General features: G+C 33.9%; 1 protein-coding gene across 9 annotated transcripts in view; it reads left to right on the top strand.

The window, feature by feature from the left end:
* ROBO2 (roundabout guidance receptor 2) overlaps positions 1 to 26,251 on the top strand; it is a 1,654,833-nt gene that overhangs the window by 1,569,727 nt on the left and 58,855 nt on the right. For all 9 annotated transcript variants that reach the window (XM_049710547.1, XM_049710548.1, XM_049710544.1 and 6 more), the window contains 5 exons: positions 1,234 to 1,355; positions 8,416 to 8,647; positions 11,739 to 11,863; positions 14,188 to 14,359; positions 24,745 to 24,927. In XM_049710547.1, the coding sequence (XP_049566504.1) occupies positions 1,234 to 1,355; positions 8,416 to 8,647; positions 11,739 to 11,863; positions 14,188 to 14,359; positions 24,745 to 24,927 (834 nt within the window). The remainder of the gene's footprint in view (positions 1 to 1,233; positions 1,356 to 8,415; positions 8,648 to 11,738; positions 11,864 to 14,187; positions 14,360 to 24,744; positions 24,928 to 26,251) is intronic.

Raw genomic sequence — 26,251 nt, 5'->3', positions numbered from 1 at the left:
TAATACACACACACACACACATATATATATACATATATATATATATATGATTTCTAAATCAAGTAAAACTCACTGTGTTGTCTATGTTAAGGATGAAAAAAAGTGGAACTGGAAAAAAATTACCAAAATGTAGTCCCCAATTATTTATGTTCCATCTTAAGTTAGTGCACCCAATTTAAGTTATGGCTGAGATATGCACTTAAAAATATTTTTGCAAGAGTGTCGCATTGTGGCCTGAGAAAAAACAAGATTAAGAAAATAAATCCTTTTAAATTGGACTTTGTTCCTTAAATAAGGTGATTGAAGAAAAAAATGCAACATAACATTGCAGTGCACCAGTTAAAGAAGCTGATTTGAGTATGTGTGAAATTCAGTGTTTGATATCAATTTGATGGATTTGGACATCTATAATTTATCTTTTTTCTTAATGGACACATAGGATGTAAACCATTGTATGGGAAGTAGAGTAGTATTTAGGCAAATGGTGACTAAGGGGTCAGAACAGTTTATGACTGAGAGTGTATCATTTTAAACATTGTAATTCTTTCTCCCTCCTAGCCCCCCCATCACTTCGAAAAAATAGCAGCATGATTTTTTGTCAGATATTGGAGTACTGTTCAGAATTTATTACATAGAACATTTTATCAGCATTTTAAATTGGTCAAAATTATTTTTGTGAATTTGGGAGGGTTCTTCCCCTTCTTTCCCTCATTTTGTTTACATTTAGTAACATAATTCACTCGCAGTCCCCCTAATTACTTTCTCTTCCACACTCACAGACTGAAATAGCTCAAGGAATAGGAACACACAACCTACTAACTGGGGAACGGGATTGAACAAATTCCTCAACAGCAGTTTTCAGACCTGGCCCCATTAACTACTTGGAAAAGTCCTTCAACATGGCAACATCTGTGTAAAACTGATGTTTCTAAAGAAGTCTTTCAGCACATACTTCATCCTTTAATAAGAAAATAATAGATCTTTCACAGCAGTGTACTGAGTGGGGATAAGGGGTTGCATACACTTTTATTAATATTATTTTAGTGAAGGTATCAGTTCTCAAATTATGGTCTAAAATGGTGGTACATATATAAATATGCTTTAACATTGTTTGTCCCAAAGAGTTCTTAATTTTTCCCCTGGAATTATTTCTAATGGCATAATATTGGCTTATATAATGTATATTAGAATCCACTATTAATTTTAAAAAATTGGGAATGGTTATCCCTGTAGATATCAGCCCACCAGCACAGGGAGTGGACCACAGACAAGTCCAGAAAGAACTCGGCGACGTCCTTGTCCATCTTCATACTCCGGTTGTATTGACTCCCACCACTGTTCAAGTCACATGGACGGTAAGTTTTTAAAGACTATCCTAATGGTAGTCTCTTTTACTCCTTTAAGAAAACAAACCAAAACAGAAAAAAGCAAACAAACAAACCAAAAAAAAAAAAGTAGCAAAAACACTCACCATTTAAAGTCAAGGTGTAATCAAAGGCAAAGAAGAAAAAAAACTCAATAGATAAAAGTGTGACTAGAGTAAAAATAGATCGCAGTATAAACAATACGATCTGTCTCCTGAATTTTTAAATGGCCTTACTGAGATATAATTAACATACCAGAGTTAAAGTGTACAACTCAGTATTGTTTGGTATCTTTGCAGAGTTGTGCAGTCATCAGCAGAATCTGATTTTAGTACATTTCATCATCCCAAAGTGAAACCCTCCGCCCATTAGCAGTCACTCCTCCGTTCCCCTGACTTTAGCCCTTTGCAACCACTAATCTGTTCTCTGTCTATATAAATTTGCCTATTTCTTCCATGTGAATGAAGTTATACAATATACGATCTTTTGTATCGGGCTTCTTTCACTCAGCATGATGTCATTGAGATTCATCCATGTTGTAGCATGTATTATTAGTACTTTGTTCCTTTTTATTATAGAGTAGAATTCCATTGTATAGATGTATCACATACATCTGTTTATCCATTTATCAGCTGATTCATCTTTGAGTTGTTTCCACTTTTGACCATTATGAATGATGGTGCCGTGAACACTTGTGTACACATCGACGTATATTTTCATTTTTCTTGCGTATACTTAGGAATTGTTGAATTAAACTCTCTGCTTAACGTTTGGATGAACTGCCAAAATGTTTTCCAAAGTGGTTACGCAATTTTATGCTCCCACAAGCAATATTTGAAGGTTCTAGTTTCTTCCACATCCTTGCCAGTTTCTCTTGCATCTTATCCTGTCCTTTTGATTATAGCTGTTCTAGTAGGTATGGGTGGTGTATCACTGTGATTTTAATTTACATTTTTTTAATGACTAGTGTTTTGAATCTTTTATGTGCTTATTGAGCATTTGTATATCTCCTTTAGAGAAATGTCTGTTCAAATTCTTTGCCCATTTTTAAATTGAGTTGTTTGTCTTCTTATTATAGTTCTATAATGTTCTTTACATATTGGATACAAATCCTTTATCAGATATATGATTTGTAAATATTTTCTCCCAATCTGTGGGATTTTTTTTACTTTCTTAATGATGTCATTTGAAGCACAAAAAATTTTATTTGAAGTTCTCTTCTAAATATAAATCAATCATCTTCACATTCTTTTAGCTGAATCTCATCCAGCAGTACCAAGAAAAGTATTTAATTTTAATAGTTTGACATATGTAGTAAAAAAAAATTAATGGGTTTTAAGAAGTACATTGATATTTTAATATATGCTAAGAAAGTCCAATTCCAAATTCCATGCATTATTAAATGTCAACCTGCCCACTGTTATTTCAAAATACAAATGTTTTCATCGCATGATAGTCACTGAAATGAAAACAAGAAATAGCATAAAAATAGCCATATTACTCATATTAGAGGATATTAACCCTTGTATATGTATTTGTGTCTATGTGTGTCTGTTTTGTGAAGAGCCAGATAATGTTCTTCCCTGTGCCTAATACAGTTTTTGCCAACTTCTCATTTATGCCTGAGATCTCTTGCCGCTAAAAATCCATGGGGATGATAAAAGGGCAGTTTTTTAAAACCCCCCGTATTTGTGCTAGATCTTGTAGGTTGTGTAAGTAATGGTCATTTGAGTCATGGATATCTAGAAAATTTTCACTTTAATTATAATATTAGAATTATATCCATCATAATTAATTAGAAAGAATTATATTAATTAGAAAGTATTTATAATTATGACTATTAGTTTTGTTATTGTTTTTGTGGTAGTAGAAGAATGACTGTAAGTTAAAAAAAAAAATGGATTTTTCCCCCTTAGAATCCAAGTTTCTTTAGGGAACTATTTCACCCATTTCCATCAATTCCCTTAACAAAAGTAGTTGAAAAAGGAAAACCAGTTATTTTTCGTCAGCTCTTAACTAATTATGTTTGAAATATGAAACGCAATGAAGAGAATTATTCCAGCGTCCTCTTATTAATAAAACCATTGAGCAAACATAGTTCAACAAGCATTTTTTGAGGACCAGTTTTGTACTAGATGTGGGGAAACACTGTATAAAGAGACACAAATCTGCTTGAGAAAAACATGGGAATTCTTAATGTTGGTACACAGGGATAAGGGCCATAACTGTATGTACACATTTTATAAACACAGGTTTCAATCAAAGAGGAAGTGATTAACTCTATCCTCAGGCATCAGAAACAACATTATCACTTATCTACATCTATACGGGGAAATATAGAGGCATTATTTATTTGAACAGAGGAAACTAAATTAACATTTAAGGCTGTTTTCTCCAGTTCTATAGACTTGTAAAAGGAAACCAATGCAGACAGGTTGAACAGTGTTCCCAGTATCCTACAACTATTTACAGGTAAAGATAGGATTAGAATTTCCTTACTTTAAACCTACTTTTTGTGTTTTTCACTTTAAAGATAAACTATAGACAAATATTTAGTTGAAAGAAATACCTTTTAACGGTGGAATTTCAACATATGATCCTGGATGGGGCACTTTACTTCTTAAACCACACTAGTCAAACGTTTAGTGAGTACCAAACTGGGTAATGCTTTAACAAAAAATAAAACTAAATTTATGTTTTAAGAGTAATTATGATTATTTAAGATTACATTGTTTCCAATTTTATTTTTGATTTAATTTCACATAGACTTATTCTGTTTTCTGCATATAATGGTTTCTATTCTTCTGCTCCCGTGAAGGGAGTATAATGACCTCATCATTTTTCCAATGGCACAGAAAGGATATCATCTGACATGGCTCTTCCATCTTTCTGTAGCTTTGGCTAGTTACCAAACAAATAAAGCCAAGGAAAGGGTTATATTTTTAACAACAGATTTTTCCTCATTCTCAATTGAAAAAGTCTTTTCTGCTTTGTTGTGAGTTTTGAAGGGGTTTCTTTTTTAAGCTGCTTCTAAATGTGGAAATTATTTGGGTAAGAATCAAAGTCATTATGTTTATGAAGTTAATCACTGTAAAAGTCACTGAATTTAAAAGAATAAATCAAATTAGATAAGAATTTCAGATCAGTAGTCTGGGAGTTCTTCCAGGAGAGGGACCTTGTCATATTCATCTCTATATCCCAAGAAACTCGTCATTTCTAGTTTGCATATCTCTATCCCTCATGAACTTGTGTTCTGAGAGTCCAAAGTTCGTGTTTTCATTTCTGTTTTTTCAGAACAAAGCATTCATTATGAAATACTTTTTCAGTAACTGTCTGTTGAATGATCAAATCAGTTGTTTTCATACATTTTAACTTTTTACTTTAAAAAAGAAACCATTCAATTATATCACAAATTCCCCACGAATTTATAGTTACACATGAGATAAGTATATATTTCAGAGGTAAATTTTAGTGAAATAAATTTAGGCTGGAAGTCAGATCAGTTGCCAAAGAAATTGTAACCAAATATTTCATTTTCATGTCATATTTTCAACTTGCTAAATGTGTATGTTCTTTGAGTTATAACACTGTTAGTATTTGAGTTATAGACATGTTGATGTTTGAGGGAAGAAATATATTCACCAGCCCATGTATTTCGATTAGGGGTCAGCTAATATGGTTTATCAATAGTTGGCAGGATTCTATTACCAAACACATAGGATGTTTGAACTGGAAAGACCATCTGCCTGCCCCACAAGTCTAATCTTGAAGCAACAATACTTAACAAAGGCTACTTTCTAAAAGTGACTGCTGTTATAATAAGGGTAGGTAAAAATGATGAAAATGGCTGTTTTACAAAGAAAGTAGCAATAAATCCCTTATTTTAAAATCATTATTCTAGTTTTTTTGTGTGTGAGTGTTTTGTTTTTATTCAAGGACAGAAAGGATTACAGGCTCCTTGCCCCTTAAACATCACAGCTACTGGAGTTGAAAGAGTGTTTTGGCGAACTTGAATTTCAGAACTCAATTAAACCCAGATCAGTTACTTAGAAGGCTAAGCCCACCAAAGGAAATTCAATTTGAATTTTCAGTGTAGATGGAATTTTTAAAATTGGAATGATAGATATTGAGCATCTCGCTTTAAACCTTTTAATGAAAGTGCTGATTTGAGGGCCACATATGGGCCCCCATTTTTAGTATATCCCGTACGTAACAATGCTTTATCATTGTACAGCTCTAAAACTTGCAGAGTGCTTTAAACTGTATTAGTCATTTAATTGTTTCTGTGCCCTTGTAATATGCGTATTATTTGAGCAAACTAAGTAAACTGAGGCTCAGAAAGTTTAAAAGGCTAAGCTGTCACTTAATAGAGACCTTGTGACCTGAAGACTGAAACTCTCTTCACTTCACATGTTCCTTAAGACAATTCATTTGTATTCAGATACCAGAAAATACCAATTTTTTAAATTCTATAAGCCCATGCATGGATTTGTGGCTGGACTCTGATTATAATCAACTCTAAAAGAAAATCCTCCGTCTTATAACTAGAATGTTAATAAAACTAGTGACGAGCATAAGGTTTAACTCAAAAGTGACCACTTGTCAAAAGGTGCTCCAAAAGTCAGTGCTGTAGAGCACGTATCCACTAAAAATCCCACCTATTTTTTAATAGGTAATATGCAGCATTTTCATTTTTGCTTTCACCTGCAACAACAAATTTCCTTCTGAAAAGAATGTATAGCAACCGCGCAAAATCAAGTTAAACTATTTAGCTATTAAGTAGGCCATTAGAATACACTGGTTGAAGGCAGTGTACACTGAAGTGAGCAAAGCAATGTTGTGTAGTAAACATTAGCTTCATAAAGTCCTAAAACACTTAATTAATGAAAACCAAACATGGATAAAACCAATTTACCCTGATTTACAGACTCCCTTCATCTGGAAACAGCTGCTTAATGTCCTTCTTAAAAACACAGCTTGCTTCTTTCAGTATTAACAAGCTATTATTGTGAGTTATGTCTTTCTTTCAGTATATAAATTCACTTAAAGTGAATGCAGAGAAGTTTATAAACTGCAAGCTTAATGTTGTTTTAACATATGCTGCAGGGATTTTTTTGAACATTGACAGTTTTGATGAAAGGCATCTCTCCTGGCTCTCATAAATTTACCTTTTTGCTTTTTACTTGCCTTGTTTTATAATGTCAGAACAACTTCTGCTTTTCAAAAAATATGTATTTTGGTATGAACACAAACTGGTAGCATGCATTAGGATTCAAAGGTCATGAGCTTTGGTATCAGAACCGAGCTTACTTTTCCTTGACATAACCTCATACAAGTGTAGCACTAATTCCACAAATCTTTGAGGGTTAGAAAACTGTCAGGTGGGTGAAGGAATTCTTACTTGTTGAGACTCATCTGTGAAACTGGAATTAGCTATACTTAGAAACACACATGCTCATGCTTACCAACTTTATGGATTTTTCTAGCTTGGACATTCTAAATACCAAAAAAAATGTCCCTTTGTTTCACTGTATTTTGATTGAGGTTCTGTATTTTTTAGTTTTCTGTCTTCACTTAAAAAAGTATTTTAAAATGCTGCAACTAATGAAGAAATGCCAGAAGTTAATACATGAAAGAATACCTTTTGTTTATTATGTGTTAACAGTTGGATCAAGACATTTTTAAAAAGCTGAAGTAACCGTTTCCATCATCACCTTCTTTATTTCCTCTCTCTCCTCAACCTTCCTAAAATGAGGTTATTCCATCTCTTCTCCATTGAATTTTACACTTTATTTGACAGTGAAATATGTCAAGTTAAAGGCTTCTTAAAATATGGCTACTAAACTATAGCATATGGAATATTAATTGAAGAAGGTGCTGTGATAGTTATATTTGTCAAGCATTTCTAAAAAATGGCAAGACATTAAAAAAGTTTAAAAAGCTAAAAGTCCCTTTATCCCTGAAATGAAACAATGGTAACTCCAATAAAGACTCTTCAATAAATGTAAAACAAGAACTTGTTTTTTGATATTTTTTGATATTTTGATATTGGTTTTCAGGTTCCAAATCTCAGATTTTTATTAAAAACAGCTGCTTATCCTCTGTACCTCAAATGAATGAAAGGATCAAGAAAGTTGTCAGGTTGTGCCAATAGTGGGATATTGGAGGAGCCAGAAGTTGATAACTTAATAAATGTCTTTCATTTAATATTTGTTAATGGGTATAAGCTTTTCATATGCATTTAAAACAGACGCTCTGGCGCCACAACTCTCGAGTCTCTTTCATATGCTTCCTTCAGCTACAGGAATTTTACACATTCTGTTCCTACTCTTCTTCCCCTAAATAAGTCTTACTTTCCATGCAGACCTCAGCACTTGTTCTTCTTCCAGGAAACTGTCTCCCCTTCCTGACCACTCAGCTTCCTCTCCACTCTAGGCTTTCTTAGCTCCTGGTACAACTCACTCATAATATCTGCGTATGCTTATTTGTTATGAATGTAACCTGCCCATTGTTTGAGTGATCATTAAATAATGCCCACCTTCTACCTGAATTCTATGCACCATGAGGCCTGGGACTGACTCTACTTTCATTCTCCAGTTTTACCCTCAGAGTTAACAGAATAACTGGCACCTCTTAGTAGGAACTCAGAAAATGTTTGAGTGAGTGAAGACATTAGTGAATGAACAAGGGATGAGAATGGAGATTCCGGACAAATAGCACACTACATATAAAACCACAAAAATGAGAATTGTTGACTACAAAAAAAGAACAAACAGACGAGCAACAAAGCTAGAAACATTGGCATGTCTAGGCCTTGACAGGCTTTTGTGCTAATCCAAAGAATTTGAATTAATTGAGTATCTTAGCTGCTATGAAGTATTTTTAACAGGAGAGAATGTTGTTCCACTCTTCATTTTGGAAATAACAACTCAGGAGCAACGTGAACTCAGAACTGGAAAAGGATATTAGAAGCAGGGAGATGAATTAGAAAGCCATGGCATCACTCAGACACTTCCATTTGGTTTCAAAAGTCTTTTGCTTTGTTTTTCAGGTTGATCGCCAACCCCAGTTTATTCAAGGCTACCGAGTGATGTACCGTCAGACTTCAGGCCTGCAGGCTACATCAACATGGCAGAATTTAGATGCTAAAGTCCCGACTGAGCGAAGTGCTGTCTTAGTCAATCTGAAAAAGGGGGTGACTTATGAAATTAAAGTTCGACCATATTTTAATGAGTTCCAAGGAATGGATAGTGAGTCTAAAACAGTTCGTACTACTGAAGAAGGTCAGTATTCAGATTTCTAACATAAACCAAACTTAAACCATAATGAAATCAATTTCTGTTGAAGTGCTAGTTTATCATCTTCCTTAGAAGGGTAGCAAAAGACATTCTAAAAGTCAATCCAGGAAGTATCATTTCCTCCTTTTATTCTGAGAATTTCATAGAATCTAACAACTCAAAAAGATGACATTCAAGTAGTTTGAATTTTCCTTAAGGAAACATTCGCTTCAAATCTTGTTTTTCAGTGCACTGGAATTTGATTATAATGTTTTCCTATTTTTTTTTTTTACACATGGATTTAAGACATTTGGCTTCATTAAAGGACAGGCTAATGGAAACCCAAGTACACAGGCTGTTCTTTGTCTCTCTTTGTTTGGGTAGAGTAAAGCATGACATTTCCTTTCATAAGCCTGCTTCCCTATGGGCTCTGCCAGTCTGATTCATAATTTCTAATCCGGAAGGCCCCTTGCATGTTTGCAGCAGCATTCTTCTTAGTGATGTTCCCTCTCCCTCTTCCCTTTGTAACTTTTCTTACCTGTAGATACTTTTAAAGTCAGTCTGTGATGGACATGAAATTAATGTTGGTCTCAACCAGACCATTTTCTAGCGTCTCCTTCCCTAAACTAGAGGTTTATAATGAATGCTATCATCAACGTACAAAAAATCCGGGCTTCCCTGGTGGTGCAGTGGTTGAGAGTCCGCCTGCCGATGCAGGGGACGCGGGTTCGTGCCCCAGTCCGGGAAGATCCCACATGCCACGGAGCAGCTGGGCCCATGAGCCATGGCCACTGAGCCTGCGCGTCTGGAGCCTGTGCTCCACAATGGGAGAGGCCACAACAGTGAGAGGCCCGCGTACAGCAAAAAAAAAAAAAGAACAAAAAATCAGATACCAACTATAATAAATTCCCCCCTTTTCTGCTTTTGTACTAATTTTATGTACAAAACCATATTTTATATAAATCAATATAAGAGCAACCTTAAGAAAATGTGTGTAGGTTGTTCATGGTAACATAGATGTACATGTTTGACCAAAGAACTGTTAAATTATACATATCTTATAGTAAGCAACACAGAGAAATTTTATCTTCATATTGGTTTACAGTGTGATATACTGACATGAGCTGAAGTGCATATTTTTAAAGGCATCATTAGTCTACCTTTAAGATTTGTAAAGAAAATAAATTAATAATAGGATCTTCATCCCCCATTAAATTTTACTTTATGTGGATAATGTGTAGAACTAATGAGTGGGGTGGGTCAATTTAATACAGAATGCTACATTTGAAGCATATTTCCAAAAATCAATTTCACTGCAGTTAGACTTTTCCTCTAGACTAGACATTTGTCACCATTCGGTATACGTTCATCTCCACTTTCTGTGGCCTTCTGAAGGGAACAAACTGGAACTCAGCTGGGCTTGTCTGGGAGCAATGAGTGGGTTCTTTCATATCTGTGTAATAATTGACAGGTCAGGAAATAGGCACGGTGTTCTCGCCAAGCCAGCGGTAAGGCAGAGGAGAAGCCAGTTCTCCAAAATGTTACTTTTCAATGAAGTCTACTTAATAACTACAAAACTGGTAGGCAAATGGTTGGATTGATGTCATTGTGCCACATTTTGGAGCAACCTTATCACACAGAGGAGTGATAAAGAGCAGTATGGTGGTAACGTGTCTGTGTGTGTCTTACACTCAATGCAAAGATGACTATACCTTAGTGAAATATGCTGTGACAGATTTATCAAACGTGGGAAACTTTATTGATAGGCTTTTTTTTTGGAGGGGGGGCTGTGTTGGGTCTTTGTTGCTGCACACAAACTTTTCTCTGGTTGTGGCGAACAGGGTCTACTCTTCGTTGCAGCGCGCGGGCTTCTCATTGCGGTGGCTTCTCTTTGTTTTGGAGCACGGGCTCCAGGCACGTGGGCTTCAGCAGTTGTGGCACTTGGCCTCAGTAATTGTGGCTTGAGGGCTCCAGAGCGCAGGCTCAGCAGTTGTGGCTCACGGGCTTAGTTGCTCCGTGGCATGTGGGATCCTCCTGGACCAGGGCTCGAACCCGGCTGCCCTGCCTTGGCAGGTGGACTCTTAACCACTGCGCCACCAGGGAAGCCCCTATTGATAGTCTTTTAAAATATGTTTTATGTTTGAAGTGTACACGTTTTCAAAGAACTAAGTTGTGTAGTTGTGAAAGCATTGATCTTATATGTAAAAGTTCTTTTGTACCACAAAATTATCTGAATTTTGCTTTAACTGTTAGTACTTTGATTTGTTTTTTCCATAAAGGAAGAGAATTGTAGGAAATTAAAATCTGTCCATTTCACATTTGATCCAACATGAACTGTTTTCATTTATATCATCAGAGTTCCTTGCTCATCAATATAAAATAAGTTTTAAATCTTAAATTATGGGTCAATTTATAATAGTCAATTATTTTTCTCAATACGAAAACAGAAGTGTCTTTTTTCTGCATTGGTGAAATTTATAGCTGTGTTTCTGTTTTTATGTATTAAACACAAATCAGAACAAAACAAAAAGATTGTCAGTAATGCTACCACTCAGAGATAATAACATAAAATTTTGGAATGCATCCTCTCAGAACATTTTTGATAGCAGTGTTTTTTTGTTGTTGTTGTTTTTTGTTTTTTGTTTGTTTGTTTTTTAAAAGGTGAGCCTATTAGAGTCAAAAGAACCAAAGTTCTAGAATCAATCAGGCATACCTGGGTTCAAATTCTCCCTCATTATTTGACTTAGCTAAGTCTTCAGTTTCCTTATCTGTAAAACTGAGATAAGAGTTGTTTTTATTTCCTGAGGTTGTTATGAGAATTAAATCTTACTCTTACCTCAGTTCTGGGCACATAGGAAACATTCATTTGAATGTTAGCTGTTAAATTTATTGTTGAGGACATATTACCATAGCTGTTGTATTTGCTTTAATCTATCCATTATACATAAAGGATTTTTTTTTTAAATTGTCACTGTTAATTCAGAACTACTGGAAACCAGACCTTCTTGCATTTTGTCTTTATATTCATATTCTGTAAGCAGTCTTAATGTACACCAAGACTTACAGTTTGTGTTCATTCTAATCACTTCCTCTGCAGCCCCAAGTGCCCCACCACAGTCTGTCACTGTGCTGACTGTTGGAAGCCACAATAGCACAAGTATTAGTGTTTCCTGGGATCCTCCTCCCCCTGACCATCAGAATGGAATTATCCAAGAATACAAGGTAAGGCCCGGATGAAGAAGGAAAGTTCACAGGTAAAAGTGCCCAGAGAAGTCTCAGGGTCACATGGAGGGGGAACATTTCGAGTGGCCCTCTTATTGAGTTTGAGTGTGAAGTAATATTTTATATCTTTGTGTGACAGGTAAAGAAGCAAATGCATAGGATGCATAGAACCTAATTCCAAGGTCACAGATAACACAAACTCAGTTGGACAAGCAAACCATAAGAATGCAGCGTTGTTGTTGTTGTTGTTGTTGTTTGTTTTAATAATGTGATTGCAGAACCTCAGGGATTTAGAGAGACAGGGTAGAGGGTAGATAGTGAAGCCCTATCCTAGGGAGTGCCTTTATCTTTGTTATTAGATTTCTGTGTAATGGGACTTAGAACAGCTGTTTTTAAACTGTATTCTCATAAAAAAGATGCTTCAGGAGTTTAAAGAGTTGAGATGGAGATAAGAGGGTGGGCAGTACCGCCTCCCACTGTAAATTCTGCTTTTACCAAGTTATTGGTAAAAGGTTCTGTAAAATATTTCATTTGAAAAAAGGGAGCCATTGAAAAAACAAATTGTGAAAAACTCTTATTTTTCCATTGATGAGTTTGTTGCTATTTGGAAACAGTATATATTCGTTGTTTCTTCACCATCATTTGAGCAACATCACTTAAGAATCACAAGTTGTCTAACTTTGAGAAATAAGGTTCTAATTAATTGTGATGTGACTAGACCACATGGGAGAGTAAAACACCTCATTAAATCTTGTAAAAATTTAAAACTATGCTTTTTTGCTGTTAATAAATTTTTATAGAAATCTGATAATAACATACTAAGTAGATCTATTAGAAAAGAAAACTAGACACCCCACCTCACCCTGGAAATTCATAGTTGGTATGTGAAATTAAGCTGAATAATTTTACTCAAAACATTGTTACTTCTAGGAAAAAATGTGAAAGTTAAAGTAGAATTTTCCTAAGTTAATGGTTAAGTTACTGAAGCAAATGGACTAAATTTGCATAAGAATTTATTTTAAAATTATTCCCATCACATTATAAAGAAATGTGAATAAGAAAATAAGAGTAAGTGCTTTTACAGTAGCATAATTATATAAAATCAGAAATTTTATAAGTGTTAGGACACATGGTTTTAAAAGCAAAACATTATCTACCCTGGAGTGTGTGTGTTTTTTAATGAGTTTAGGATTTTACTTTTATATCATCTAGGACTAAATATCTTCAACTTCTATTTATTTAAATATTGATTTTTTTTCACAACATGATAATTTTTCATAAGTTGTAAATTTTCTCACTCATATGAGATTGTCCTATTTTGGTAAAAATGTGTATAAATAAATAAATGTGTATAAATAAATAACCCTTCACTAGTAACTTAGGTTTCATAGACTAAATAAAAGACATTTGCAATTCAAAGGCATTCTTTTAAAGAAAAAGTTTCAGGAACTTACCTCTTTCGGAAACAAACAATGTACGTGTCCCCATGTAGATTATAAATACTGTATAATAGAAATACAAATAAGTACACACAGTAGAATTTTTTATAACACATTTTACAGTAACAGATTTCCATATCCCAAAAGAATGTATGACTTAAAATTTGATTCTTATTGGAGGTACAAGCCTAGCATCCCTCACATCAGTGTTTAAAGACTTCCCACCACTCTGTTCTCATGCATGTGTATGTACGTATAGATATGTTTTGATCAATATTAAGATTTATTACTGTCAGTGTAAATATTGGCTTTAATTTTATCTCAGTCAATACCTATAACTTTAGTCAATTAATCTTGTTAACCACTTCTGTGTAAGTTAATATTTTCTTAAATGAAATATAAATTACTTCGATGTGCACCTATATACTTTGGATACTACAACTCATAATCACCATATTTTTAATAATTCTTTGCATAATAAATCTTGATAAATAAATTAAGCAGAGGAATTTGTGTGTTTTAATCCATACCTAAACGCCGTTTGCAATCAAGGACCACTTTCCAGAACTTGCAGAGGTGCTGAGGGAATCATTGCACTATGAGCATTCAGTGTTGATTGTAAAATATAAAGGAATGCTGCATAGTTTTAGCTTCTTTTGTTGTTCTTTAATACACACACACACACATACACAGACACACACACATATATATATATACATACATACGTATATATATAAACAGCAGAAATTAGACTTTAGAAAATGTCATTTACAAATACTTCTATAAGACTAGAAAATAGATTGGTCTCTACTAAAAGATTTAATCAATTATAATGAACTAATTACCAGAAAAAAATAATTTGATATTCACTTTACGTTTCTATAGATCTGGTGTCTGGGGAATGAAACACGATTCCACATCAACAAAACTGTGGATGCAGCCATTCGATCTGTAATAATTGGTGGATTATTCCCAGGTATTCAATACCGGGTAGAGGTTGCAGCTAGTACCAGTGCAGGAGTTGGAGTAAAAAGTGAGCCACAGCCAATAATAATTGGTGAGTACCAATCCATATGATACGTGTTTTAGAATCAGTCAACTGGTAACAAGGTAGATTATTTTTTTGAATCTACATCCCAACAGTGGAAATACAGTAAATAATGAGTAATAAATGCACACATCATATAGGCAAATAAACTGACTAGAGCTTCTAACAAAATGTTTAGCAATTGCTTATGCTCTTAGGATTTCCACAAACTTCTTAAAATCATAATCATTAAGAGTTTACATGCTGAAAGTTGGTTTGAAAATTATTTTTAATCTATAGTTTCATTTGTAATTTTGATGCCTTTGAAACACAATAGGAAATGAGGCAGTTACTGAAGAAGGCACATTATGTTTCAAATCTGTATACCTCCTCTTAGCCAGAAAAATGTCAAAAATTAACCAGAAACAGGCCAAAAGAAACTAGTAATCCAAATAAACTATCCCAAAGAAGAAATCCCTATTCAATCTACTATCATCATTACAGAAAATTGCTTCCTATCACCATGGATTATGTTTGACTTTTCTTGAAATATATATAAATGGAATCATACAGAATATAATATTTTGTGTCTGGCTTCTTTCACTAAACATAATGTTTTTGAGATTCTCCCATACATGTATTATGCAATTCATATGTTTTATTTCTGAGCAGTATTCAATCATGTGAATGTATCGTATTTTGTTTCTCTGCTTTTCTCTTGAGAGAATGTGTAAGAAGATTTTTTGAGGACATATGTTTTTATTTCTTTTGGAGAATTACCTAGAAGTGGAATTTCTGGGTAACAGCACTGATGTAGTTTGACTTTATAAGGAACTCTAAATATTTTTTTCAAATTGTATAATTTTATACTCTCACTGGGAAAGAATATGACTTCCAGTTTTTCTACATCCTCACTGACATTTAATGTTGCCATCTGTCATTTTAGCCATTTCAGTGAGTGTAAGAGTCCCTCATTGTCATTTTAACTTCAATTTTCTTTGATGACTAATGATGTTGAGCAACTTCACATGTGCTTATTGGCCATTCACATATTTTCTTTTGTAAAATTTCCAAGCCTTTGCCTTTTCTAAAATGGTGTCATTTGTCTCTTGTTACTAAGAGCAGTTATTTGTACATTTTCAATATAAATTATCTGTCATAGGTTGTATCACAAATATTTTCTCCCAATTTATGGCTTTCTTAGTCCTTTTCTTGATAGTGTCTTTTGATGAGCAAAAGTGTTCAATTTACATAATCTATAATTTATCAGATTTTTCTTTCATGTTTAGTACTTTCTAAGAAACTATGTCCTAATCTAGATAGCAAAGATATTTTCTTCCAGAAGCTTTATAGTTTTAGCTTTTATGCATAGCTTTTATAATTCATCTTAAAGTAATTGCATGTGATTTGAGGGTTGAGGCTTATTTATTTCCATATGTAAAATCAAAATGCATAGGTATCTTTCACTGAAAAAACTTTCCTTTCTCCAGTTAACTATATATGTGTGGATCCATTCCTGGATTCCCTGTATGATTCCATTTGTTTATATGTCCATCCGTATGCCAAACCACAGTGTCTTGATTACTAATAGCTCATAGAAAGTCCTGAAATCAGGTAATGTGAATACTGCATCATTTTCTTCTCCAAAATTTTTTGACTGTTCCAGACCTTTTGCTTTTCCATATACTTTTCAAATCAGCATGTCAGTTTCTACAAAATTATGTTGGAAGAAAAATTTGGAAAATTTTTTTCTACAAAATTATGTTGGAAAAATTATATTTATGTTTAAAAATACAGTGGATCTATACATCAAATTGGAAAGATTAAACATTTTCATAGTCAGTCTTTCTCTGTGGGAATTTGATGTACTCTCCATTATTTGTCTTTATTTTTCTCAACAATATTTTGTAGTTTTCAGCATATGGCCTTAACATATGTTTTGTTAAACTTTTTCCTATTTAATATTTTTTACACTATTACAAGTGAATTTATAAAATTCCCTTTTTCAACTACTTTATGTTATATATAAATTTATCTTTATGTATTTCCCTTTTATCTTATGGCCTTACTAACTTCACTCACTTATTTTAATAGTTGCAAAATACTTTTTCTGAATGTATTCAGATAATCATCTATTTTCTTTCTCCTTATTTGTGTTAATATGATAAATTCTATGGTTTCAAAGGTAAATAAACCTGGCATTCTTGGGATAAATCCCACTTGGTCAGGATATATTATGCTTTTTACAGATACTAGTGGATCTGATTTGCTAACATTTAGTAAAGAATTTTGCATCTATGTTCATGAGGGATATTGATAGGTAGTGTTCTTTTAATGTGTTCGTCAGGTTTTGGAATCAGGGAGGCTAGCTTTAATGGGTTGGGAAGTATTCCTTCCTCTTTTACATTCTGTAAGAGTCTTGGTAGGCCTGGTCCTATTTCTTCCTTAAATCTTCTAGAATTCAATGATGATATCTGTGCCTAGAGTTTTCTTTGTGAATTATTTTTATTGTTATGAATTTACATTTATTCAGATACTTTTTTCTTCTCTGTTGGTTGTGGTAAATGGATTTTTGGTGTTTGCCCACCAATGAATTTGTCTAATCCATCTAAATTGTTGAATTTATTATCACGTTTATTTGCAGTATCTCCTTATTTGTAATCCCTTTAATTGTAATGTTTGCAGGATGAGTAGTAATGCCATCTCTTTTATTCATAAGTACTGTGGATTGATGCTCTCTCTCTCTTCTCCTTTTTTGTTGCCCCCTACCCTCTCTCTCTCTTCCCTCTCTCCAACTTTAATCTTGATAAGGATTTATCAATTTTATTAATCCTTTCAGTGTACAAATTTTGGCTTTGTTAGTTTTATTTGTTTTCTAATTAAGCGATTTCTGATATTTTTTCTTCTGCTTACTTTTATGTTGCTTCTTAAGATAGAAACTTATATCAATGATTTGGACCTCTCTTCTTTTCTAATACAAATATTTAAAGTTATAAATTTCCCTCTAAGCACTTCTTCAGCTGAATCTTACAAATTTGATGTGTTATGTTTCCATTTATCATAAAGTTGAAAACACTCTTCACTTTCCCTAAAAATTTTTGGGTTTTGCAGAAGTTATTTGGAAATGTGCTATTAAATTTCCAAATGTTTTGGTATTTTCCATATAGCTTTTTGTTGCTGATTTCTAATTTAATTCCACTGAGGTCAGAGAGTGTATTTTACATGAATTTAGCTTTTTAAGTATGGAGACTTAGTTTATGGCCCAGAATTTCATTTTAGCGAGTGTGCCTTGTGCATTTAAAAACTATGTTCATTTTTATTTTTCTATATTGAAATGGAACGTTCAAAAAATGTCAGGTCAAATCAGTTGGTAGTATTGTTAAAGTCCTGACTTATTTTCTGTTAATGCATTCTTTTAATTAATAAGAAAAGAGCCTGACAATTTATTATAATTATAGATTTGTATATTTCTCCTTTTTATGTTTTTGTTTCATGTATTTTGCTACTCTGTTTTAACTGAGTATATTTTAAGATTGTTATAGCTTCTTAATGAACTTATGCTTTTTTATTATGAAATGCCTCACGTTATTTCCTCATAAGATTCTTTGTCTTGGAACTTACTCTGTCTGATGTTAGTACACCCGTGTAAGTGTTTGCGTTTTGTGATTTTTTTTCCATCCTTTTATTTTAACTCCTATGTCTTTGTATTTAATGCACATTTGTATCATTTAAATTGCATATTGTGAGGCCTTATTTTTTATCCAATATGACAATCTTTGCCTTTTAATTGGAGTGTTTATTATCTTTAATGTGATCATTGATGTTTTGGAGCTTAGAATTACCCTTTTGCTATTTTTTTTTTAATCGGGCTTTGTTCCTATTTTCCTAATTTACTGATTTCTTTTGGATGAATAAAATGACTTCCTGTATAATATTTTATGTTCACTATTGAATCGTTAAGTATACTTATTTTTGTAATGATTACTCTAGGATTAGCCTATGCTATATGGATCTTAGAAAATATAATTCCATTTTCCTCCCTTTCAAGCTTTTTGCTATTGTTCTACATTTTACTCCTGCACATGTAATAAAAATCAACACACAAACTAAAGTATTATTGTTGATTTTGCTCTAAACAATCAACTATCTTTCAAATAAATTAAAACTAAGAAAAAATATTTTATATTACCCACCTTTATCTGATATTCTGTTCCTTAAATTCAATCCCTGAGTCTGCCTGAGTTTTACTGTCTCTTTAACTCAGGAATGCTATTCAGCCATTTTTGGACTCCCCTTCGTTGCATCACATTTTAAAAATTGTCTCCAGATAGAAAGATATGAATATCGTACGATTCCCCTTGTTTACTTCCTTTTTTCTCATAGTTCTGTCCTTTTGTTTCACATATTTTGCCTAGGTTTTCCTTGTTTATGGTGGGATGGCATGTCTCATTCCTGTTATTCTTTCATGGGCAGAAGTAGAAGTATGCAGTGAATTATTCAGCTTATATAATACAAATTCCATTTGTTCTCTTTTACATTTTTCATTTCCCTCTGAAATTCCCCATGTGTTCATTCATTAGGACTCTATTATTTTAAATTAATGAACATATTGTAATAGTTGCTTGAAAGTCCTTTCCTCCTAATTTCAACATCCATGTCATCTCATGGTCTATTTCTATTGATTACTATTCCTCTTGATCTTGGGTTATCTTTTCCTCATTTTTGCTATTGTGGTTGTTATTATTGTTTTGCTTGTTTTTGCATGCCGGGTAATTTTTTAGTATATACTGGACATTGCAGAAAACATACTATACAATTTTGTGATCTTCTGAAGAATGTTGTTTTTCTTTTCCTGAGAGGCAGTTATGTTACTGGCTGATCATCTCGATCTTGTGGTGGCTTGGTTTTTACATATTGTTAGTATGGACTATTTATGCTTTGACAATATTCTTCAGGCAAAACCTCAGTTTAATTTTTACTTCTAAGGCATAGTGCTCCTGGACTTTCGGTGAAAAGCCTAATATATTTATCTGGTCTGCCTAACTTGATGGAATTTAAACTTCAAACACAATCTTCTCTGCAGTGAGAGAGTCGGCTCAGTCTTTGCAGCCTTTTACCTTTTGAGTTTCACCAAATCCTTGAAATCGTCCTTCTGCCTGCACAATTCAGGGTTCACACTAGTACTGAGGGAGAATTTATACACAGATTTGAGAACATCACTCTCCTGTCTCTCCCTCTTTCACATGGTTTCTCCCTTAATTTTCTGTCACACTGGCAGCTGCGAAGGCTATCTTCTGACACCTCCTAGAAGTAAAAGACTGAGATTTTCAGCTTGAGTTCTAGCTCCCTAGTGCTGCATGGATTGAGCCCTCTAAGGGGGTAGAAAGCCTCATAAATGCAGATTCTTTTTCTTGAGTGGTTTTATTCTTTCAAAAGGCAAATCCCTTCAGTTTACCCTGATTTTATTTGTTTGTCAGTGTCTTTATCTTTTTAAACGTTCTTCCTAGAGTTTATATATTTTAAAAATACTTGTCCAGAGTTTCATACAAGCCAATGTGCCATTTGCATTCTTTTCTGTTTATTTTCTAAAATATGCACATAGAACATACTACCAAATTTTGGGAAGCTGTTTCTTTTTACAATGTATTTATTATATAATGAAGAGATTTAATACTCAGTTGTCATGTTAAAATTTTTTAGATTCTCCAAGTATTCTTCCTTTTATATATTAAAAACATTTGAAAAGTTATAGTATTAACTTTTCTTTAAATTGCCTTCCCTTTCTTAATTAGTTATACAAACTGAATTAATTTCTTAACCTGAGGGAAACCTATAATCTTGCCCTTCTGAGATTTTCTAAAATAAATTGGAATAAGAAAGAAATACAGGTACACCCAAAAGGATTTAACAGATATAGATGAACTTATTCTTATTTCTACATATTTTCTAAATATTTAGAATATTTGTTATTTAGAAATAAGGCAGTAATTTTTCACTTAAAAATCATGAAACAGGGCTTCCCGGGTGGCACAGTGGTTGAGAGTGTGCCTGCCGATGCAGGGGACACGGGTTCGTGCCCCAGTCTGGGAAGATCCCACATGCTGCGGAGTGGCTGGGCCTGTGAGCCATGGCCACTGAGCCTGCGCGTCCGGAGCCTGTGCTCCGCAATGGGAGAGGCCACAACAGTGAGAGGCCCGCGCAAAAAAAATATATCTATATCTATATCTATATCTATATCTATATATATATATGAAACATGTTTGAAAGGTATAGCTTTCTATGAGAGCTCCTAGATAGGTAAACAAAGTTTTGTTTTTTTTTTTGCGGTTCACGGGCCTCTCACTGTTGCGGCCTCTCCCACTGCGGAGCACAGGCTCCGGACGCGCAGGCTCAGAGGCCATGGCTCATGGGCCCAGGCGCTCCGCGGCATGTGGGATCTTCCCGGACCGGGGCACAAACCCGCGTCCCCTGCATCGGCAGGCGGACTCTCAACCACTGCGCCACCAGGGAAGCCTGCTTCTTTTCTTTTTTCACTGCCCTTCTAGCATATCTATGAAAAAGATTGACTGAATGTAATTTTTCTAAATCAAAGATCAGTAGGATTACCAAATATCTATATTTTCCTTTCATGTTTTCTGTCATCTTTGGTAATAAACATAATTCTCAAGCATGGAAAAGTTGGTTTGTTTTGGTTTTGATTTTGGTTTGTAGTAGCTACCTATTTGCTTCACAATATTGGGGGATTTATTGTATTTGGAGGCAAGTAAAAATTGCAGTAACACCATTTCCCCAAGTTCATGTCATGACAGTTAAGAATAAACAATTGTATGGTAACTTAAAATAATAATGTTAACTAAGATTATTTTAAATCAAATGGAAAGTTTTGCTTAACTCGTATTATTTTAAAAAGACTGAGTGATCAAGTGGATAATGAGTACCTTTTAATTTGTTTATATATCATACTTTTCAAATTTTTCTATGAAATAAAAAATAATCTAATAAGTAATATTTCTATCTCCTTTTCATGTAGTTAGAATACACAATATCCAAGACATAATTATAGAAAATAGAATTGTACTACTTGAAATAAACACACACACACACAGACACGCACATGCACACACACACACACACACAAGCACAATTCAACCTGGAAAAGGCTATTTGTCCTTGAGAGATTTATTTCTTTTTAATATCTACTGTTGTACTGAAGAAGCCTTTAATTGTTTCTTTAATTACCCTTGCATATCTACCTCAACATCTTGTCTGATAACCATATCTACACAACTGTTATTCCTTATTTGAAAAGTGATTTAGTGATGGCTAATCTCCATTTCTCTTTCAATTTACGCTTTTCCTATTGTCTATTCAGTACTGGAAACAGCACTTGAAGTGACTCAAGCTCTTCCTCACTTCCCCTTTGCTTTAATTAAATCATGTATTGGCATTTGATGTAATTTATGGCTGATAATTTTAGATTTGTCTTATGCCAGACAATGTACTGTTTCATCTATTCCTTCTCAGCTTAGTTTTTATTCCAAAAAGTTACATTAAGGGACCTTTAATTAAAATTTGTATAAATATAATAAATAGCCTTACACAGACTTAAAAGTAGTATTGTTCTTTTATTTGCTGTCTCCACTGGTAAGGTGACTTTTACATCAAAATATCCATAATTTTATATGTTTGCAATTACACACACACAAATACAACCAAATACATTTATATATATAAGCATCAAACAGCATGTCATATAACAAAATTACATTGACTTAAAATTCTCAGTAATCTTGCTTAGTAATATACCTATTGTTTCCTTAATCATTTGCCTATTTCACGCTTAGCTTACATAGTTGGTAATAATATGTGGAACAACTGCAAACTTTCACAGTAATAGGTACAGTCGAATCTGATGTGTCTAATTAATTTTTAGTCCAACAAATTAGTTTTGTTCTTCATTACTGTCCAGTGGGAGGAAGACATTATATTTCATTATATTTTTTTGTCTGAAAGAACAATGGAGTCTTACAGGTCACACACATCCCATGTCTGTGCTCTAATTAGTCCAACTGACGACATTGTTTTAAAAATACTAGCAGCACAAGAAATACTCATACACTTTGGGTAACATAAGTAAATTTTTCATTATATTCAATAAGACATTTTATGGATCTTTTACACAAATGAAGGACAAATTTTCTTTTCTGTTTGTGCTATAAGGTGTTTTCTTTTTAGTAACTACTAGTGTTTAACACAATCACCAGATATATGTGTTGATATGTCTCAAGTTGAAAATATGAGCTCATTTTAAATACATTTTTGATTATGTTTATATGTATAGTAACTAAGAGCAGATAGATTAGGAGAATGAACCAGCTTCAGTACATAAGTGAAGCTAGTTTTTAAATCTGGAAATTAACACAAAAGACGTTTCAAGAATGGAATATTAGACTATAAAAAATGCTAGCAGCTATAACAAACAAGTAGGCATACAGATTGGCTTAACAAAATAAAAGTTTCTTTCTTATTCATAGCCCAGTCTAATATGAGTCAGCAGAATGGAGGATGGGGTTTCTACCCCATAAAATTTTTCACGGAACTTGGCTCCTTCCATCAATGGCTCTACGCCTCTTAGAGCAGGGGTTCCCATCCCCTGGGTCGCGGACTGGTAAGCACCAGGCCGCAGAGCAGGAAGTGAGAGGCGGGCGGGCAAGCTTCACCTGCCCGTCACTCGCATTACCGCCTGAACCTTCTCCCCTCCTCCACGCCCGCCCGTGGAAAAATTGTCTTCCACGAAACCGGTCCCTGGTGCCCAAATGGTTGGGGACCACTGTCTTAGATGGTCAGCATCCTGCCGCAGATCCCTCGTTTCTATCCAACATGCTAGGAAAGAGAGTGTGACGTATTGTCACAGTGGTTTATGGGTCAGATCCGGAGGTAGTATGCATCTGCCTGTGTACAATTGGCTCATATTCAGTCACTTTGTTGTACTCAGCTACAAGGGAGGCTGGGGAATATAGGCTAATTTTCTGCCCTGGAAGAAAGGTGAAACCTTGGTAAACAAGTCACCTATTGTTTGCGGGACTCTCACATCTAGATAATTTACAACTTCTATTCCTACCTGAGTGGCCCTTAAAGTAACTCTTAGCCTTTTATGGGCTATAATCACTGTGTTCCTATTAACCTCTGTACATACATCGTCTCAATTAATCCTCCCAAATAAATGAAATAGTACTGTTGCCAACTAACAGAAACAGGGATTCCAAAAGATTAAGTGCCCTACATAAGCTCACTGCTTACTTAGCTAGTAAGTGGCTGAGATGATACTCAAATGTGGAACTTCAAAGACCTTGCACTTTCTAATATATTACAGTGCCGTGATAACTGAAACAATGAGAATTACACATTCCTGTGATGTGATATGCTGAAATTTGCCATTTATATTTTGCTTACAATTTATTTTTTAAGTATTGGATTAGTTACTAATGAGATATGATATTAACATAAGAAATCACTTAATTTCCAGTGCCTGAATTCATTCATCTCTTAAACACATAAATCTTTGCTCTTCAGTGATATTATGATTCCGTGAGTTTTAAACCTGTTTAAAAATGTGGATTGAGATTTTCTTTATTACCTCTGAGAGGGCTAAATTGTCAGAAACATGACTACTAGAATCATCTTAGTCCAGATTTAAATGTATGTTTTTGTTACATAGACCTTAGAATTAATTTTCAAGTTGTTTTGTATCCAGCTTTCAAGTGGATTTTCAAATTAGTTTCAAATACTTTAAGGACATTTAGGAATTTTATCTTTTCATGATGTTTGAACTGTAGATACTAATCTCTATGAAAAGATATTTACATAATTGTCATTGTTTAATATAGTAATTTTAATACCTTCCAGAAAATTAAAGTATGATCAAAATAAGACCTTTGGTAGAATACTAAGGGCAATATTTTGAACATTTGTATTTAGGCAGTGCTGTAGGGGGAAGGTAATTTTCAAATACCTGGTGTTAAATGTTGTAGTTGCTTTTTTTAAAAAAATGAGAATTATATTACAAAATGCTTTACCTAACTGAAGAAAGGTTACTATTATTTCAGCTCACAGCACTTGTTTTAGTATTTATTTATGAGGCAGTAAATCAAGAAGTGGTTCTGAATCTGTCCACAGCAAAACAAAACACAAGGGAGCAATGTTCTTAATCACATTTCAAACTTATTATTTGATTCTTTTTCTGAAACTTACAAAATATGCTTACCAATTAATTGTGACAGGCTCAGGACACAACAGATATTACCTGCTTCAAAGAATGTTCTAATCTTCTGTGCCTTTGGCATACCATATCTGTATTTTTGTGGGGTTTTTTGTCTTAATATTTACTAACACTAACACTGTTGTTTCTTCCATAGGGGGAAGGAATGAAGTTGTCATTACTGAAAACAATAACAGCATAACTGAGCAAATCACTGATGTTGTGAAGCAACCAGCTTTTATAGCTGGTATTGGTGGTGCCTGCTGGGTAATTCTGATGGGTTTTAGCATCTGGTTGTATTGGCGAAGAAAGAAGAGAAAGGGACTCAGTAATTATGCTGGTAAGAGGCTATTTCCAGCTAAAAAAAATGTCTTATCTTTAGAAATACGACAAAATTCAAGGGAAGGAATGGAATGGAATAACTGAGTGAATGAATGGATGTTTTGGGTTTGATTTAAACAATTACAGACAACATGCTTTAATGCACTGCTCTTCACCATATCACATTATGACCATAAGGCAATCTTTTTGCTTGTATCTCCAAGGAAGCATAAGAAGAATGCACACTGATAAAGTGCTTAGACATTTTTCTCAACTAGTTCAACACACACACACACACACACACACACACACACAGACTTTGCATGCTATGACACCGCTGTTTGAAAAGTGAATTTAAGCAAGAGCATTCCTAAAATGCTCAGAAAAAAAGAGAAAAGATTTGAAATGTAGTTCTTTGTATTTCATGATACAGATTACAATACAAACTGTGTCTCAGATGGAAAATACAAACGAAGCAAAAAAAATCTCACCAGGATTGATGAGACTGATGAGGCATGAATTAAGTGATTTACTAGTCACTTAAATAGGATGTCTATTTCAAAGGGACCAATAGGCATTTTAGAAGGAAGAAAAAGGAGAAGCAAAAGAAGCAGCAGAAGAAAAAGAAGACCGTTGGTGTTCTACTTGTTCGCAAAAATGTTTTCTTCTTAGAATCAAGAACAGGAATTTTAAGGATGTCCAAAATTATGGCCTTCAAAATACTTCCAAGGAAGAGAGAGAGGGAGAAAATTATCAGTGATTGAAAAATGAGCTCAATACTGAAGCTATATTCAATTACAGTTTAAATTGCAATGCATTTTAAGTACTTTCTCTAACAATGATCATCAAAAGAAATTATCTCACAATATTTCACACTTTGTAGAATTTACAAGGGAACAATTTTAACTTGCCATCGTCCTACAAATATTTTAAAATTTTTGAGATATTTTATTCATCTTCTATTTCTAATTTTTACTTTAGTAAGAAACATAAATGTGTTAGGTGACTTTGACAGAGGCTTCAATTCTTATTAAGTTTATCCGCTGCTGTAGCTTGTAGGTGTCTGAGCTTCTGAGAATAGTTCAAAATAAAAGGAATAGCACCCACTTGGTTGCCTTTCTTGTTATTCGATAGCATTTAAATACGATCATTTGACGATAACACTGTGGCTCATGTCTATATTTTGTGAAAATAAGTTTATTAGTTACTGGTTAGAACAAATTCCCAGGACTAGAGAAGGTAGTATAATGTATCCATTAAAAAGGGCCTTTCATGCTTTGTGACTTGCTATTGCTCTGCCATTCTCATTTCTCATTGGTTGCTGATGCCTGCATCCTTACGCT

The sequence above is a fragment of the Orcinus orca genome, chromosome 5, assembly GCF_937001465.1.
Source record: "Orcinus orca chromosome 5, mOrcOrc1.1, whole genome shotgun sequence".
Classification (NCBI taxonomy): Eukaryota; Metazoa; Chordata; class Mammalia; order Artiodactyla; family Delphinidae; genus Orcinus; species Orcinus orca.
The sequence above is the reverse complement of the archived record's forward strand: the minus strand, read 5'-3'. Positions and strand labels throughout refer to the sequence as shown.